The 18,985-nt window shown below is 50.3% G+C and overlaps 1 protein-coding gene across 1 annotated transcript in view; it reads right to left on the minus strand.

Annotated features, from left to right (window-relative positions):
• Window positions 1-18,985, minus strand: part of TRPC7 (transient receptor potential cation channel subfamily C member 7) — a 126,522-nt gene that overhangs the window by 10,144 nt on the left and 97,393 nt on the right. Inside the window, exon 8 of the mRNA XM_036014001.1 lies at window positions 5,353-5,548. Coding sequence (XP_035869894.1) covers window positions 5,353-5,548 — 196 coding nt within the window. The remainder of the gene's footprint in view (window positions 1-5,352; window positions 5,549-18,985) is intronic.

Genomic DNA, 18,985 nt, shown 5'->3' on the forward strand with positions numbered 1-18,985 from the left:
TTTTAAAGATTTTATTGATTTATTTTTAGAGAGAGGGGAAGGGAGGGAGAAGGAAAGAGAGAAACACCAATGTGTGGTTGCCTCTCACATGGCCCCCCTGGGGACTTGACCTGCAACCCAGGCATGTGCCCTGACTGGGAACCGAACTAGTGACCCTTTGGTTCACAGTCTGCATTCAATCCACTGAGCTACACCAGCTAGGGCCTGAAAGCAGGTTTCTAAACAGGACCCTGACACATTTGTGGGCCCTCACTACGGGGGTGCAATGGAGGGTGTGCTCTCGCTAAAACCATATGCTGCTAGTCCTTCCGAGGGATCTCCACCTAACGTCCTAGACCCATCAGCCAGTTCATCTTCTCATTCTCCACTGGGTAGTTTTACCAACATTCTCCACGTGTCCCTAACCAAAGAGCATCTCTCACCGTCACTTAATCTTGTTAGCCATTGACATTTACATCTCTGCTCACTCTCTTGCCAACCCCTACAGCATCAACATGTGACTCTTTCAGAGCAGTACTGCCCCACGGAAATACAAGGTGAGCCACAGGCCACACAGGTGTGCCACACAGGTAAACCTCAATATGTAAATTTCTAGTAGCCACAATAAAGTGAAATGGAGCAGGTGAAATTAATTTCAGTGCTGTATTTTAGTTACTCCTCCAGACCCAAAATGTTATTTCAACATGTAATCATTATAAAAAAATCTTTAAACTTCTTAATGAGGTAGCTCACTTTTTTTTATACTGAGCTTTAGAAATCAATGTGTAGTTTATGTTTAGGGTGCATATCAGTGAGGACCGGCCACATTTCAGGGGCCCAGTAGGTACTGTGGTAAGGGGCTACCATACTGGATGGACAGCACGGTGTATTGTTTATTAGAAAGTGTGTTTCCTGTTGGTTGGAGTGCTGCCAGGGAAGCTGCCTCGAGATTCTGCATGTGTGATTCTAGGGGAACAAGCCTGACTGTAGTTAGTCCGGCTGTAGTTCGTTCACTGTGGCTGGAGTGATTGTTACTAAGTCAAAGTTTCTGTAGTAACTGTATTTGCTCCTGCCCCTGGCGGTGGTAGAGGGAAGCCCAGACCCATTGCTTTTGACTTGGCGTCACCGCCAGGATGCTGAGTGGGCCCCGTGAAAGGGAGCGGCTGTGTGTGTTCTGTGGGCAGGCTCTTCAGGCCTCTGTCCCCGGAGGGCGGCTTGAGGCCGGGATAGAGGCCTGGGATTTGGGATCAGGTGGGGCTGGGCTCACACCCCTTACTGGCTGTGTGACTTTTGGCCAGGGCCTTGGGCTCCCTCACCTGTGCAAGGAGACAATGCTGCCTCCCTCACGAAGCCCTGAGATTGTCACTGAGTCTGCTCTGTGAGTGGTGGGTCCCTCCTTCCCCCACAGGTGTTGGCTGCATGTGAGGGGCTATGAACGGGGTGAGGCTGCGGGGCTGAGCCATGAAATACTAGGTCTCACCAGCAGGCTTGGCCATTCTGTTGGCCTTTGCTGGGACCCCACCCCCACCTGGCCTGGCCTATGGGACATCCTACATGGGCCTTTTAGACTGGAAGCTTTGTGAGGGCAGGGCTCGCTCCTTGTATAGCAGAAAGGTGTGACAGGGATGCCCAGCCTGGGAGTGTGGTGACACGGTGGCTCTGGAGCCTGCCTGGCTCTGTTCCTTACTAACTGGGTCCCTATGGCAGGCGACTCAGCTGCTCCGGGCCTCCATTCCTCATCTGTAAAGTGGGGGTGAAAATACCCACCTTATAGGTGGTCGTGAGAATTAAGGGGTTAATGCCTGGAGTACACTTAGTGTCAGATGCGTGGTCAATCCTCAGCATGTTGTATTTTTATGTAGCTTAATACGGTGCCTGGTGTTCACCCTTGACTCATTCAGCAAACATTTGTTGAGCACCTACTATGTGCCAGGTAGGTGCTAGGTAGGCACTGGGGATGACAGCCCAGGCCCTTGTGGAATATACAACATGAGCACGTAAACGCATCAGCTGGCCTTTTACTAGGGCTGTGCTAAGAGCCGTGCCGGGCTCTGGGTGTTCAGGCTGGTGGTCTGGGCCTGGGGATCAGGGAAGGCTGCCCTGGTGGCTGGCGTTTGAGCTGAGACCCAAGGGATGAGTAGTTCCCAGCCAAGCCAAGGTGGGCGGGCTAGCGGGTGGGGAAGAGTAGGAGTTGGTTAGTGGGAGAGGAGGTGAGAGATGTAAGTGTGTGATAATCTATTCGATGAGCTTCCTGTTAATGCTCATTTGGTTTATTTTTAATTTCTTACTGTTCCAAACAAGGCTTTGGTCAATGGCTTATGCTTTGTGTATCGTAGATTGTGATAAATGCCTTTCTCTTCTGAGAAAGACAACAGTGAAAAGTGGGAGGGAAGGTCCAGAACTGGAAAGTGAGGTTGAGGGCGGAGTTTTTGTAGTTGCGTGTTAAGACCCAGAGACAGACTTAAATGCTGGCAGGAAGGACTAGGTAGAAAGGGGCGGGCGGCAGTGCAGGTGGAGTCTGGATAATGGTGACCCCGGAGGAGGTGAGGGGGCAGGGCACCGGGGCACACGGGCACTGCTTGCATGGAGAAGGAGGGCAGGTGGGGTGTGGCAGGCACAGAGGCTGGCGGGAACATGGATTTGGACAGTGGTGCTCAAGATCGTGGAAGGTTTTATAAGTACGCACTTACCACAATTCCGTGTGCCCAGGAACGGCCGGCACACCTCCCATGCCTGCACATGTGCCACCCGTGAGCGGAGTGGGGTCAAGCGCTCTCACCGGCTGCTCTCATCGGGTGGGGTGAGGAGAGAGGCCTGGAGCCCGGAGGGGAGTGTGGGCTGCAGGGAGCTCCACCCACCTCCTGTCATCACACTGTTGGGACGTCTCGACATCACAAGCCACGGTCTTGCCCACTCTTGCCCCAGGCTTGCGGGCATCCATAAGGCGGCTTTGTATTTCACGTTCACCTGGAGCAAGGCGTGCTATGCCTGTTAGGATGGGGCTGACCGTCCCAGGTGAGCGGTACCCACAGACTATCTAGGCCCTGCCTGGTTTCCCTTACACGTGGGAAAGCTGAGGTCCAGGAGGGCAGGGAGCGCTAGTAAGCAATAGCTCATCCAGAAGGTGACCAAATGGGTGTAGCTCTTTAAATATATATGTTTATCGACACATGCTGCATTTTCAAGGGGTGGGGCGGGGGGATGAGAACTTCATGGCCCAGCTCACCTCTGCCTTTCACCTCTTGTCTCTTTTCTCTGCACAAACTATGCTCTTGCAGTGGCCGAAGACACCACACTATTCCTCTCCTCTCTGCCTCTGCATGTGAGGTTCCTACTATTTAGCATACTTTTCTCTTCGGAGAACAAACGTGCCTCCTGAAATGTGCATGTTGAAGCTGTAACCCTCAGCACCGTAGAATGTGACTGTACTTGGAAATGAGGCCTTCAGAAAGGCAATTAAGGTCAAAAGAATTACAAGGATGGAGCCCTAGTCTGTCCAATGTGACTGGTTTCTGCACGAGGATAGAAGCTGCACCGGGGATGCACGCACTTGGGGATTCGAGGCCACGTGAGGGCGCCGCAGGGAGGAGGCAGCTGGCTCTAAGCCGAGGTGAGAGGCTACGGGGCGGGGAGGGAACCATCCCCCAGAATTGTGAGTGTCGTTTCTGGTGTTCGAGCCACCCAGTCCGCTGTTATGAAAGACCTAGCTAACTAGTGCATGGAGGTCTGTACTTTTTTCCCGTGTGAGAAAGACACAAATGACTGTTTCTTCTGGAAGACTGAAGCGCAGAGGTATGCCAAGCCCATGTGGATGTCCCCTTTCGATCCCCTCTCTCCTCCTCCCTTCCCCAGAGGACGCCCCAGGTCAGGGGTGCAGTACCTTTTCTCTGTCTTTCTCTCCTTTTTCTTTCTGTATATTCACATTTGCATGTAAATAAGGTTTGCTAATATTCCTATGCAATTTACATTTTGTTCACTCAACATCATAGGATTTTTTTTACATTTGCATTGTGTAAACAAGGTTAGCTTATATTTTTCTACAACTTGCATTTTTTCACTTAATATTATCATAGGGATTTTGCCATGTTGGCACAAAAAGGTTTTCCTCATTGTATGTACAGTATTATATATTCAGAATTCTAAAGTCTGTACTATATCCCAGTTTTTTTAAAGATTCTAATATTGATGAACTATTTCCATGTTTTTCCTTTAATGAATAACTGTAAAATCATATTTCTGCATGGATCTATTCCTAGAATTGGAATTGTTGAGTGAAAGGGTTAGTATATTTTATTTTGTTTTAATTTTTAGCTTATTTATTTAACTTCTTAATAAGTAAAGCAATAGCATACTATCTGGAGCACAAAAAGGTGTGCATGGAAAGGCACCCCAGCTGCCACGTCCCCGAGGCCCACCTCGTCGCGGGCGCCCTGCCATGTGCTGCTTGTGACCCTTTCAGAGTTTTTCCTTCCTCAGATGCTCAGACAACCCACAATGAACAGGTATCCCCTTTCTCCCTTCCTTCCCCAAGACAGAGTGCACTGCATATGCACATTGTTCTCCTACCTGACTGTTTTTCAGTTAACACTCTAACTTGAAGGTTTTTCCAAATCAGTGTGTAGAGAACATGTTCACCTTCTTTTAAAGCTGCACAGTTCCCCACTGGTCAGTATGTGATAATCTATTTAACGAGCTTCCTGTTAATGCTCATTTGGTTTATTTTTAATTTCTTCTTGTTCCAAACAAGGCTTCGGTCAATGGCTTATGCTTTGTGCATCGTAGATTGTGATAAATGCCTGCCGGTTCCCTCTCTCTCTTTTTTTTAAAAATATTTTATTTATTTATTTTAGATAGGGAAGGGAGGGAGAAAGAGAAACATCAATGTGCGGTTGCTGGGGGCTGTGGCCCGCAACCCAGGCATGTGCCCTGACTGGGAATTGAACCTGCGACACCTTGGTTCGCAGCCTGCGCTCAATCCACTGAGCTATGCCAGCCAGGGCCCAGTTCCCTTTCCTGACTCCCTTCTCTGTTCGGCAGACTTGTATGAGTCTTTGACTGGCCTTCGAGCATCATCCCTGCAAGTTCCCTCCCCGCATAGCCACTCACAGTCTCTGCTTCACACCCGAAGAAATAGTCACCCGATTTGCTGTGTGTCTCCCGAGGGGACACGTGAGAGAGGACAGAGCCATGACCCCGAGTCCTGGTGCTTTGTCGGGCCATCTTACATGTGGTGCCTGCAGGAGGGTCACCTGTTGCTGGGGGCTCTGGCGTCACATTTGATAATCCCCAGGCTTTGAAGTCATTACCGTCGTTGCTGAAAGCAGCAGTGTTAATGACACCCGGAGGGGAGGGTTATCGATCAACCGGCCTTACCTCGATCTCCTGATACGAGTTGTTGATCATGGCAATCAGCATGTTGAGCAGCACTACCACCATTGTGACATTGTAAACGCCATAGAGAACGTAGCCGATGTTCTCGATGAATTTGTGGTCGTATTTCAGCACCACCGAGATCACTTCAGACAAGCCGAAGATGGACCAGAATAAGGTTTTAAAACTTTCTTCAACCCTGCAAGGAAACAGCAGCCATTTCAGACACATCCAGCAGCTAACACTTCCACACGAATGCTGCCATTACCCAGACTTCAGTGGGCACCCCAGTGGGACCTGGCCTGGCTGGTGGCGCTTGCATTCTGAAATAAAGACACGTTCACCTGCTAAGAAGACTTGGAAAAACTATTCTAAGTAAAGGGCAGGCTCTTTCTTTTCCACTCAGTCCATTTATTGGGACTGCTGGCTGTGGCATTGTTTTTATCTTGTAATTAATTAAACATTTAAAATTAAACACCAAGGCAAATGTTTGTTCTTATACATCATCGGGCTTCTTAGAAGCACCCTCTCCCTTCAGGAGCTGGAGTCTCTTTTCAGACTGCCCAGTCCCATGAGAAAGGGAAGAGGACAGGGCCCATGATGGAGCGGGCAACACTGGTGACGGGGACTTGCTGGGCACTCGACACAGGTCGGCTCACTTAAGCCTTATGGCCACCTCTTGGGTGGGCTCACTTATTAGCTCCATTTTACAGATGGAGCCACTGACCCTCAGAGCCTCACGTGCCTTTCCACAGAGCACTGGGCTGGAAAGTGGGGGGCAAGCCCAGGCATGGCTGATGTTTTCAGGAGTGGGCACTACCCCTGCCCACCCCTGGCTCTGGGGAGTGAGGCCAGCCACCTATGTCAAGTCCTCTAAAGTGGGGTGGAACGATCAGGAACGAGAGTGGCGACTTCAGTGTGTCCAGCTGGTGCCGTTCACAAGGTCACTGCCCAAACCTCACCCTGCCGCTCACTCGGGGAGACACTGCATGTGCTTTGAGGGAAGTTTGGCGAACACCTGGCTTTCGGGACACTGTTCTTTGATGCTTGTCAGACTTTGGAGTTGCCAGAGTACACCGGTTTTAGGAGAAAGATCCAAGCATATTTCACACTACACGCTTTGTGGCTCTGCCCCTGCATCAGGTTTGTGACACAGAATCTAGTCAGAAAGCTGCATTTGGGTTCGGGGGTTGAGAACACGCAGGTGTACCTCATCTCATCCGAATGGCTAAGCAGCCCTTTTAGTTCAAATCCAGACTTCTGGTACCATTTATGAGAAAGCATTTTCTTTGTTTCTCTTTAACATTTCAGATTTGCAACACTCACCCACAAATGGCCAGGATTAACTAGATCTCAAACAAAAAATCAGCATTTCTTAAGGTTTGGTGTTTATTTGACAAGATGTACAAAACACTAGCACTCTTGGCTAAAAATTTCACTGGGACTGGCATGACTTTTCAGCTCTGCTGCGTGTGAGAGTGTGTGCGCCTAGCCAGCTGTTTGGCTCCGTGCATCCTAGTGTCTGGAAACTAAAAATTGGAGTGGGCTTTTGTGGTCATTGTTTGTTTTCGATTTCTTTTAAAACTATGAGTTTCAAATATTTAATTCATTCCAGTTTTTGCAAGAAAGGATGCCGTTGGTGGTTTGGAAGTAACCACTGGGTAATGAGCCATTACATGTAGAGCTCCAGTCACTGGTGCTGTTTCGAGAAGGAGGGAGAACTGTTTCCCCATGCACGAGGCAGCTTCCATTTGTGTAAAAAAGGTGCCACTCCCTGGGGGGCATGGTCTGCGGCAGGTGTGGGCCCCACCAAGATGCAATCTTCCGGTTACCACCCTAGTGGGAGGGGACAGTGGCAGGGACACTCTGTGCTTTCTCGGACAGCTGTCCCTTCCTAGTGGCATCAGGTGGGAACTGGAGGATGCTCTGCCGGAAGGAGGGGCTGGGCGAACAGGCGTTGGTCCACGACTACGCACCCAGCACGAGCGGCCTAAGAAATGGGTAATATGTGTGGCTGAAAGACATTTCACAGAAATTCATCTTCCCTTTCTTACCTCGAATACCCCTCAGACCTTCAGCTGACACAATGAAGCAAGCAATTATGCAACACAGGGAAAGCCGGCTGAATTTTGATTAGGGAAAATGGCCTAGACTCAGCAGGCATTTTCTTTCTCATTTGCTTCTTGCTATGGATTTTGCCATGAAGCTCAGACTTATCGCTGGCGCCTTCACTGAGGCGTTCTGCGTCACCAATCCGAAAGAGGCAGAGCTGCCCCTCCAGCGGCGCGTGCTCCCGGAAGGGAGCAGTCACAGGTCCCCCCACATGCGCCTGTGCGCCTGGTCCCAGCGGCCACCGCCCCGCCCCGCTCCCCACCCCCCCAGGCTGGGATCCACGAGCTGTTCAGCTCTTTGTCTGGCTTCCACTTAATCTTCACACTTGTTTAATTTCTGTTCTCTAGCTGAATGATACCTCTGGACTTGAATTTGGCCACGACCTCCAGGAGAATCTCATTCTAAGAGGCCCAGGCACACCGGGATTGCCAGAGCCAGAGGGACTCCCTGCAGAGCAGTGTCCTTCGGCCTCTGACTGCATAGGTTACACGTGTTTTTAACAGTCTCTCTAAATCTTTAGGGGTTATCCATGGCCCTGGCTTCCTCGTACTGTGGGGCAAAACGAGTTGCAGTAAGAAAGGCCTTTAGTAAAAACTTGGTCCATCGGTTTGAATCATCCAATACTCCTGGATCCGCTGGGCCTCTTGGGTCTTTCGCTTGCACCCACACCTCCTCACATGAGCATTCAGTGGGCTCAGGAGCAACTGGTTCTGCTGTTGTTGGTTCTCAGACAGTACCTGATTGGCCGAGTTATACCCAGTTAGCTGGGCTAAGTGGTGAGCAATTAAATATTTTATCCATAGATCACACCATATAACTGAATATGTTCTGAACAGAATTAAAGAGTTCAGTGTTTAGAAATTACAGGAAGAAAATGAAATATTGGTACTTATATAATCTTGGTCTGGGAGATGTTTTGGAAACTGCAAAGGGAAAGAATTGCCCATGTCAAACTTGTATACATCAGAAACATAAGTGAAAATATAAGATAAAAGATTAAGGGAGGAAAGAATTTGTACTTGCAACACATATGACTATGACAATGGATTGTGACTTTCTTACCTAAAGGGTTATTATAAATCAATGTGACAATGACAGCCACCTTGGCAGAAAGAAAAAGGGGAAAAGTCCATGAAGACTTGATATTTCTTATCGTGACAAGAGCACCAATAATTAACTTCCTAAGCCAGGCTCATGGCACCTTTGGTTTAATACGAAACAGGAAACCAATGAAAACTTCTCCTTACTGCCCTGAGAGGGAAGAGACTTGTGTTACCTTGACCTTGGAAACTTGCCACACTATATTCTCAGTAGGCTGGTCTTGGATAGAAGGCAGTAGTACATTACTAATCTCAAGAGTTTGCGCACTGGAGCTAACCCCGATGTCTTGTGAGGTTACGATGCTTTCTGAGTCATTAATCTTCACCAACAGTTTTCAGAGGCTATGGGACCCAGAGCACGGGGCAGAAGACTAGTCATAGTGGAGGTCTGGCGCTGTCTTTTGAGAAGAAAATATCTTGCACTTGGCTTCCTTGATGTTCGCTATGAAGCCACTTGTCTCGCAGAAGGCCCCCACTGTCAACTAGCTGGTCTCAAGGCTAAGCCTGAGGTTGTTTACCGATAGGGAAGTCAGCCACTGGTTCCACACCGTGGAACCTTCAATGGTGCCCATCACTGGAATCTTCACAGAGATAGCTGGACGAGGGAGAGCAGCAGAGGCACATGCCTGGGTTCAGATCTCAGCTCTACCATGTACTGGCTCTGTGAGCTGGGGCATGTTACAAAGCCTGTTTGAGTCCCAGTTTACTCATCTATGAAATGGGATAATGGTATGTTATGAAGTTGCTGTGAAGGTTAAATGAGCAGCCCATTTAAAGTATACAGTAAGAGCCTAATACATGGTAGCTATAATTTTAATTCACTTGTTTAATAGTCACTGACCTCCCACATTGCTAGGCACTGGCCAGGTGACGAGGACATTCTGCCCTTGTGGGGGCCCCAGTGTAAAGCAAGCCGGCAAGGGTGAGTGTGTGCTGTGAGGGCAAGGCAGGGGCTCCATTCGCCTCGCCTTACCTGGGAACCCAGGACAGGGTGCACTTAATAACTCGGCTGCCTGTTGACCTTTCTGAACAAGCCCCATCCGCCTTCCTATCTGCAAAGATCGTCACCAACCCTTGATTTCATGCAAATCCCCTTTCTGCTTTCTTCAGCCCTTGCTGTCTTTCAATATTCCACCTGTAGTCAATAGGCCACCCTAGCTAAGAAGTGCGCCTACTGAATAGCAGGGGAGAAGTGCCTGTGAGTGGTGTTGAATAGGCGGTGATTCACCCTCCTCCTACTGGTGGGGGTGTGTGGGGGAAGGTTGGGGCTGATTTGTCAGGCAGAAGGCAGGGACGTGGTAATCAGCTCTCTACCACGGCCGTCTCGCTTGCATAATGGAGCTTTAATAACAGGTTGCTTGAGGAGGCAGTTGTGCACGAGGTTCAGAGAACAAACTGATCAATAAGGCGAGGGTTTGGGGTGGTCGTTAGGAAAATTGCTGCTGCTTCAGAATGCCACGGCGCCCCTCCCTCTGTGTCATGGCACCCAGCCGCCCCCAACATGAAGTTCAGTTACCTGCCTAAATGTGCACGTGGCAGGGTGAAATTAAGCAGGAGGATCTGCTCCTAAATGACTATTCCTCGAGTTCAGGAGACAAAGCAGGCGCTGTGCTCGAGTTCTGCTGAAGCAGGAACAAGGCTTGCCTGCCACTGAGTGGGGAGACAGAAGATGCATGGACTGTAGAAAGGTCCTCTGAGAGCGCTGTGTTTCCCAATGGCTCAGACTAGACCCAAGAGCCTCAGGGCCAGGCTTGAGGAAGGTTGGGGAGGAGGGTCAGGTGTCCGAGAACTGCTGAACCTCACCCCTGCTGTGTCTTGCAAGCTCATGTTCTCATGTTCTCCCGAGTCACTTCCTGGCTTATCTAGGGCCCTACATGAAGAGTTTGATTTAGACAGTCTAGAAGTAGAGGAGTCTGTCCCCAGATTTGGTGCCAGGGAGCTCAGGTGCACAAAGCCCATGCAGCCCAGGTGTGTTCAAGCTGAGGGCCAAACTCTTGTCTGGCAGCCCAGTCGCTCTTTGGGGGCAGAGCTGTGCTTTCTCCCCCTTGCAGCTCCAGGCCCAGGACAGAATCGAGCTCACTGAAGGGGCTGGGTCGGTTCCGTGTCCGCTGAAGGAACGAATGAATCCTGACTGTGTGTTTCGGCTCCCTGATCCCTGATGCCAGTGTCACCTGGCCCAGGTGGGGCTCTGAAGTCAGGCAAACGTGGGTTTGTTCAGCTGGGAGCTTTTGGCCAAATAACTTAGCATCTCTGTGCCTCTTTTTTTTCCTAGCTGTAAAATGGGAAAACAACGATCTGATCTGTACTTCATAGTGTTGCCAAGAGGATTACATGAGTTACTAGAAAGCTTGTGAAGTGCATGAAATACCGCCTGGCACACCACAAATCTGTGGTAAATGTTACTAATTTTATGACTGGTATTTTTTTTTCTTTCCTAAAGGCCATTGGCTTCAGCATCAGGGCAAAAGGCTCTTCTACCCTACAGTTGATTCTCAGAATAACCCTTTAAAAATGTGAGTCAGGTCCTCGCCTCTCCTCTGGTGGCTTTCACAGGCTAACAACCCACTCCAGTCGCCCAGCCCAGGCCTCCAAGGCCCTCACGCCCTCCCCGATCCAAATGCTCCCACCTCCGGGCCTCCCCACCCCTCCCCTCTGCCCAGGATGCCTTTCCCCTTTCTGGACACACGGCCATCCCTCATCCTCCTCATCCTATAGGCTTCAATTAATTGTCCCCTGCTCAGCTGGGCCTGCTCTGGCTGCTGTGTCTGAAGGAGGCCCTCTCCTAATTACTCTTGTGTATGGCGTTCTTATTTCTTTCGTAGCTCTCAGCACTTATCCTAAAATGATCTTATTTGTCTATTTGTTTATTAAAAAAAATTTTTGGCCTCTTTTCCCTCATCACATTCACAGAGGAATGTGACCTCCAGGAGGACAGGGCCTGCTGACTCCTCCCTGCTCTGCCGCCAGCACCTGGAATAGCGCCCAGCTCACCGTAGGGGCTCAGAACCTGTTTTTGTTCTTTTTGTCAATGAACGACTGAATTCTGGGAAACTGAGGCACAGAGCCACTCAGTCTTAGTTGGCTCACTTTAGACTCACCCTGTGAGAACTGTTCCTTCTGACAGATGGCCAGAGCTAACCCTGCACAATCCAGTTTCTTCTTACTCCGCCACTCCGGGGAATGACACTTCCAACTGTATTTTCATCCTACAACTGAATTTTAGTGAACAAAATCTTGGGGTTTCTTCCCTTTAGGATGCTCCGGCGGTCTGAATTCAGGATGAGGACTAGGGGGTGCCGAAAATGCGCTGTACAGACATCTTCCTTCCAAGAGAGTGCACTTTCAGCCAGCGCCAGGTCCTCTCCTGCAGCGCTGGGTGGGCTGGCCGCCTGCTCCAGAAGCCCAGAGCAATCCAGCTTTTACAATTCGTGTGGTGAGTAAACACTGCAGGGCAGTAGAATGCCTGCGGCATCAGGCATAGTCCCTCTTCCAAAGTAGCTCAGGAAAAGGTCTGTATTTTGATCACTTATTGGAGAGTTATGCTAAGATAAGAACCTACCTAAGGTCATTCCCAGCTGCTCAGCCCCTCTGGGCCTGACCTCGGCCCCTCCCCTGCCCCCTGCTGTCTCGTCTGCCAGGTCTTGGGCCTCTCTGTGCTGCTTTGTCCATGTGAAAATGGGTGTAAGTCTCTGGGGGGACCTTCATCCCCCCAGATGCTTACGCCTCACTTGAATTTATAAGATGAAAGGTGAGGAGGTAATAACTCTCCAAACTTAACACAGTCTGACAACACTTCTGTGTCGGAGGGGTCCTTGTTGCAGTGCTGCCCCAGGGTCCTGGGAAAGCGCGTCCTTTGTAAAGCCCAGGAGGAGACTCCAGTCCACGCTCCCATGGCAGACACGTGTAGACTGCTCCACACAAAGAACACGCAGGAGGCCACAGTCCAAGATGCCTCATGGTGACCTCTTCCTGGTGTCTCTTAATTGGCCATTGGTTGTAGTGAGTCTTACAAGGGCAGACAATGCAGTCTAGCCTCACTGCCTGAGCAGGACCTTCTGCAGACAGGTCCTTCGTGGGGGTGGGGCTACTTGCTGTCTGGAGGCCCCTTTGACTCACCACTTCTTTCTGGATGTCTCTGGGCCTATATGGTTCACCTGCCTGTCTCCCCTTTTTCCTTCCTTGGGCTGGGGCAGCCTCAGGCTCCTGTTTTCTGTTTACAAAGCACAATATGTCTCTTTTGGTGAAAGAGCCCATTTGCCCCTTCAGCAAGTCTCTGCTTGGCCCTGGTGCTGAGCATGGGGCCCTCCTCCTGGAGGCCCTGCTATTCCTCCAGACCTTTAACATGGATTCCACCCAAGCTTCTGGGAAGTGGGTCGGAGCATTTGCCTTCAGTTCTGCCTATCTGGGGCCTGGAGAAGGCCAAAGCCCCTGTCCCTTTCCTGAATCACTGGGGACTGTGACCTCCTCCCCCTCATACTGTCTTCATCTCTCAAACCTGTGTAGGGCCTTTCCAGTGTCAAAGCCCCAAGAACATTCTCCTTCTCTCATACCTCACATTCAGGGCGTCCCCATGTCCTAGCCACTCGAACTTCCCAACGCCCCTTCTCCACCACCACTCCCTCCGTTCATGCTCGAGTCCCCTCTCACCCAGCCTCCTGTCACAGCCTCATAATGATCTAGCTCAGCATCCTTTGTGTGCCTTTCTTTTAGAACATTTTCTCAATTGGTAATGTGCCCTCACTCCTGTGACTACTTAACATCTGCCTTCCAAGCTGGTCTGCAAGTTCCTTGAGGGGAAGAGCCAGGACCATTCTTGCTCACCATAAAATTGCCAGCACCAAGTGCTGGCCAAGCTGGGCTTCCCCTTCCCCTCCCCTGCCATCCAGCCCAGTGGCCACACAGCACAGTCTCTGAAGGCGGATCTGATCACACTTCCACCTTTTCAAAAAGCCTTAGGGGTATCTCACTGTGGTTTTAATTTGCATCTCTCTGATGGCTGTTGTGGCTATTGATGCTGAGCATCTTCATATGTCTCTGGACCCTCTGTATGTCCTCCTTGGAGAAGTGTCTGTTCAAGTCCTTTGCCCATTTTTTAATTGAGTTTTTTGTCTTCTTAGAGTGGAGTTGTGTGAGTTCTTTATGTATTTTGGAGATCAAACCCTTGTCCGAGGTATCATTGGCAAATATGTTTTCCCATACGGTTGGTTCTCTTTTCATTTTAATACTGTTTTCTTTAGCTGTGCAGAAGCTTTTTATTTTGATGAGATCCCATTTGTTTATTCTTTCCTTTCTGAGATACCACTTCACATTGGTCAGAATGGCCATCATAAACAAAGCAACAAGCAACAAGTGTTAGAGAGGTTGTAGAGAAAAGGGAACTCTAGTGCGCTGTTGGTGGGACTGCAGACTGGTGCAGCTGCTGTGGAAAACAGTATAGAATTTCCTCAGAAAACTAAAAGTGGAACTGCCTTTTGAACCAGCAATTCCACTGCTAGGATTATACCCTAAGGGCCCTGAAACACCAATCCAAAAGAACCTATGCACCCCAATGTTCATAGCAGCACAATTTACAATGGCCAAGTGCTGGAAGCAACCTAAGTGCCCATCAGTAAATGAGTGGATCAAAAAACTATGGTACATTTACATGACGGAATACTACGTAGCAGAAAGAAAGAAGGAGCTCCTACCTTTTGTGACAGCAAAAGATGGAATGAGAGCATTATGCTAAGTGAAATAAGCCAGGCGGTGAAAGACAAATACCATATGACCTCACCTTTAAGTGGAACCTAATTAAGAAAACAAACAAGCAAGCAAAATATAACGAGAGACATTGATTTTAAGAACAGACAATATCCAGAGGGGACATGGGAGGGGATAGTGGGGGGAAAAGGGTGAAGGGTTTTCAGGAACAAGTACAAAGGACACATGGACAAAACCAAGGAGGGTTGGAATCAGGGGAAGGAGGTGGGGATGGCTGGGGTGGGGGCGAGGGGTGGAGGGAGTAGGCAGACAACTGTACTTGAATAATAACAAAATTTAAAAAATGGGAAAAACATAGAAAAATAAAAATAAAAGTTACCCTGGTTTAAAAAAAAGCCTTAGGGGCATGCCAGTGCCCTGTCAGGGCTTACCGAGAACTTCGCAGTCTGGCTCTGCGAGACTAGCTGATCTGATCTTCTGCCGTTTCTTCATACTCTAGCCTACTTGCCTACTCCCCCCACCGCCCCCCCCCCCCCCAGCTCCAACCAACCTGTTACAAAAACTAATTCTTAAATGTAAACAAGCTCCAAGATAACACCTCATTCTAGCAATAGGTGGCAACAGGTGTTATGGCAGGGAATCCAGATGTTCAGACAGGAATGGAATTTAGGACAACCATCACCTCAGGCACAAGGAACAGCTAACTTTCAGGCAGATTTCTCAGTTCCACTTGTGGCTGGGGGGCTTTTCCTGCGGCCTCTACTCTGAGCTCCTCGTATTTCCTCTCCCCTTTTTGTTTCTGCTCCAGTGCCTTAGCTCATCTGTCTCCCTGGCCTGCTTCTTGGGCTGCTTCTGGGCCTTCTTCTTGCCACCTTTGTGGCCAGACAGGGTGCTTGCTATCTTTTCTACAAACCCTGCCACTAGAAGCAGCTTTTTTTTTTAAGAAAATGTTTGTGGTTTTATTGTATCATGAAGCATTGAAACATCTGAACGTGTTAATACCTGGGTATTAAGGCAGCTGCTTTCTCCTTCACTTAAAAAAAAAGACCCCTCCTCTTTTATAACTTGCACAGTCTGAAATGCCCTCCTAGTCATCTTTGAGGACCTGTTTAGGGCTGCCTCCTCCATGAAGCCTTCCCGACCCTGCCAGACAGAGGCCAGGGCTTCCTCCTCGCTGTGCTGCCCTTTGGCGATGGTTGCATGGTGTCGTTGCTGATGCTTGCTTTGTTCTGTCTGACTCCCCCACTTGTTCATGAGTTTCTCTGGGGTGGGAAGGTTGTTTTAAACCTCTGTGACCGCAGAACCCAACACAGAGTGTGGCATGGGGAGCTCCTCCGTGTTTGTCAAGTGAGGGGCCACACCTTGGAAGAGAAAGCTGCTTCACCGAGGGGACAGCTGCTGGCTGTGTAGGCAGAGCGGAGAGGTGTTGAATCATCAGGCTCTCAGTGATAATCAGAAATCTGAATTTAGTGCGTTTTTTTTTTTTTTTTTAGAATAGCCACAGGAAAGTGACCTGACTTGTAAACACACTCAGTGTCTACCCCAGAGCTTGCGCCCTGGTGTGGGAAGTGGGGGACCCGCTCTGGGGAATTTCAGATCAAAGAGGTGGAGGATGGGCTTGGAGTCACGCAGACCTGGGTTCAAATGTTCTTGCTTCTGTGATCTCGGATGAGTCCAGCATCTCTCCGAGCCTCAGGTTCTAGGTGGTAGTATCTGAGCCGTTCCACTGTTGTGTGGATCAGAGGAGACAGCAGGTCCTGTGTTTGTCATAAGCTGTTCAACAACAGGACGGTGCAGCAGTCCTGGGTGGGGTAGGTGTGGGCAGAGTCTCCTTCAGCCCTTCAGGTTCCCTGGGGGGTGTGTGGACCTGTTTGCAGAGCGTGGGATTTTCCATAACTGTCATAGAAAACAGAAGCTTCTAATTTTGTCCACCACTGTTGAAGCTCCTGCCATTAATAGCTCCTGGGGAGACAGAATAACTTAGGAGAGGTTTTATTTTTGATTAGAAAAGTCTCAAGCTGGCCATGCCATGACGCTGCCTCCATAAGAGCCTGTCAAAAGGTTGGCGGTGGTTGTTCTGGAGGGTCAGGGCCCACATGTAATCTCCAATCAGAGTTGAGTGGGGGAGGTCAGGTTCACCCAATGGGAAGGCCAGGAGCCCATCCTGAGTCTTCCTACCCTGTCCCCTCATTCTGGGTCACCTCCATGCACCTGTTCAGCTGTGGTCACCCATTGGATGGGGTTAGGGAAGGCCACCTTTTCCTGTGCATTCTCACCCAGCTGCAAGTCATTAGTGGACCGAGGAGCTGCTGTGTATGTCTCTCTGATGCTGCAGCAGAGTGCGGGGACCCCGAGGTTCCCAGACAGTCTCCAAGCAGAGGAAACATCTTTGCTTTAGGGAATATGTGCATTTCAGCAACGCTGACTACAAAACAGACCCCTGAAAAGCAAAGACTATTTGTCTGCTGGTTTCCACGATAAAATCAAATATATGGTCCTATTTAGAACTCAGTTCCTAACAGATCTGAGAGCTTTTCTTAAAGACTGCAAAAGAAAGAACATTCTCAGGTCATTTTCTCTCCACTTCCTCCCCCGAGGCTTTAGGATGCTGTGATTTTTTTTGCTCTGAGAACATAAAATGTGTCTGATGAACACCGTCTCTTCCTTCCTCATGGTCATATGTAGTTTCTGAGGGAAGTGGCTTGGAGATAATGAGCTGCGAGCAGGGGTGCTGTCTGTCACAGCCAGGCAGCCCACTCAGCCCCTGACGGCCCGTGCACACTGTCCCTGTACCTCCCTTCAGGTCAGCCCTCGCATGTGAAAAATGGACCTGGACCTTGGAGAGGACCCTTGGTTCTGAAGTGACTGGAGGCTGAGAAGTTGGGAGCAGCTCGTAGGATCTGGCTCCAGGGCTCGCTCCCCACTGGGTCTGGCTTCCTGGCTGCCTGGCCTGACGGTGCAGGGCCTAGAATTCCACAATTAGACCCTCTGTTTTCAGTGCACAGAGCCCAGGCTGGACTCCGCCTCCCTATCTGAGTAAGATGAGGTGGACCAGGTCGGCATTTCTTACTGTGTGGACCTCAGACCACCTGAATCCGAACCCCCCAGGGCCTTGTTCATGCAGACTTCTAGGCCAGGTACGGAACTACCGTAATTAGATTCTCAAAGGGGTGGAGCCTGGGAAGTCCCCAGTTTAGCCGTCTCCCCAGAGGATTCTGATATGAACCACCGATCTCATTTAAGACTGCCCATTCTGTTTGTTTATTCATGCCTTGGGCAGAATCTGTCTGGGTTCTTCTAACCCCTCACTGCGGTCTGCCCCAGGAGGGATGAGAGTTTGGGGGCGGGGAAGGAGGCATGTGATTCTGGAGCTGGAACACAATGGGGGTTGGGGCAGGGCTTGGCTGAGGGTCGGGGGTGTGCAGTTGGTAGAGAGACCTTTCCTTTGGTCCCAGGATATCCCTGCTTCTCCCATTTGGGACAGCACTGTACCAGGCAGGGCTCAGGTGGGACTGGCTTTTGGGAGACCCCTGGTACTGCACCATAGGGTGAGCAGGGCTCCTGTGAGACACTCTCAGTTAGCTCCTAATGGATGAAGTTCAAAGTGGGCCCTTGGACAGTCTGTAGGAGCCTAAGCCGTGCCTGAGCATGGCAGGGGTGAGGTTGGGAGAGGTTGGTCAGTGATGGGGCAAGGATGCTTGCCCTGTGCTCCAGGCCAAATTTCCTTTCTGTAGCGCCGAGTCTTCAGGCAGGATATAACTGTCTTTCCCTGTGAGCTCAAAAAAGGCCCCCATGGGTGGGCCAAAGGGAGGGACCTGAGCTGGGAGGGAAGGTCTGGGCATGGCCGCTGTGAAGCAAAGGTTTGCTTGAGAGGGGTCATTGGTCTCTGTTGTCAACACAGTCTGCACTCAGAGTGGCTGAGTCCCCTAAAGCCTGAGACTTGCTCATCCCCTCGTGGCTTTTTGTTGATCAGAGCAGGTCTCTGGGGCGGATGTGCAGCCTTTGGAGAGCAGTCCAAAGGCTCCAGATGAGGCTCACAGAAGCCCGTTCTGTCCTCCCTGAGTCTCCGCTCTGTCCTTGTTTTCTTGCTCAGTCGGATGCTGTTTATGCCGCACACCCCTGTTAGGGGCTGCCATGGAGACAAATAGCCTGTCCATTCTTCACAGCACTTGCTGTCGCCACCTCTCCCCGATTCCCGATCTTGGGGGCCTGGGTCCTCTCTGGCTGGTCCCTCCTGCCTAGGGGTCTCCGTGTGGTTCCCAGCACTTAGGAGAAGCCTATTGCTTTGTCCCTCCTCCTTCTCTCCCTTTCCCCTCTAGATTAGCTGTGCTGCATCTAGCTGGGAGCTGTGGCCACGTCAGCCCTGCCTGAAGCCATGACCATTTCCACGTTCCCGTGGGTCAAGGCACTGACCTTCCGAGGCTCCGTGGGCAGGCGGTACCGGAGGACTGCACAGAGCACCCCTGGCAGCAGGAATGGGACAGAAGTCCACATGCTCAGATTCCCAGTAGCTTGCTTACCTATTGCCTTGAATCTGGCTGTGTGTCTCCTGTTTGGTCCCTCATTCTTGTGTATGAAACATTTCATGAGCAATGCAGTGTGCAAGCATCGAGCTAGACTGGAGACACAGGAGGGACATCAGGACCCGACCACCCAGGGTAAGGGCTTGGGCTTATCGACTGTCACCCGACTGTTGCTCGGTAACAATGTGTCCCATACTCAGT

Source organism: Phyllostomus discolor, chromosome 13, assembly GCF_004126475.2.
Source record: "Phyllostomus discolor isolate MPI-MPIP mPhyDis1 chromosome 13, mPhyDis1.pri.v3, whole genome shotgun sequence".
Lineage (NCBI taxonomy): Eukaryota > Metazoa > Chordata > Mammalia > Chiroptera > Phyllostomidae > Phyllostomus > Phyllostomus discolor.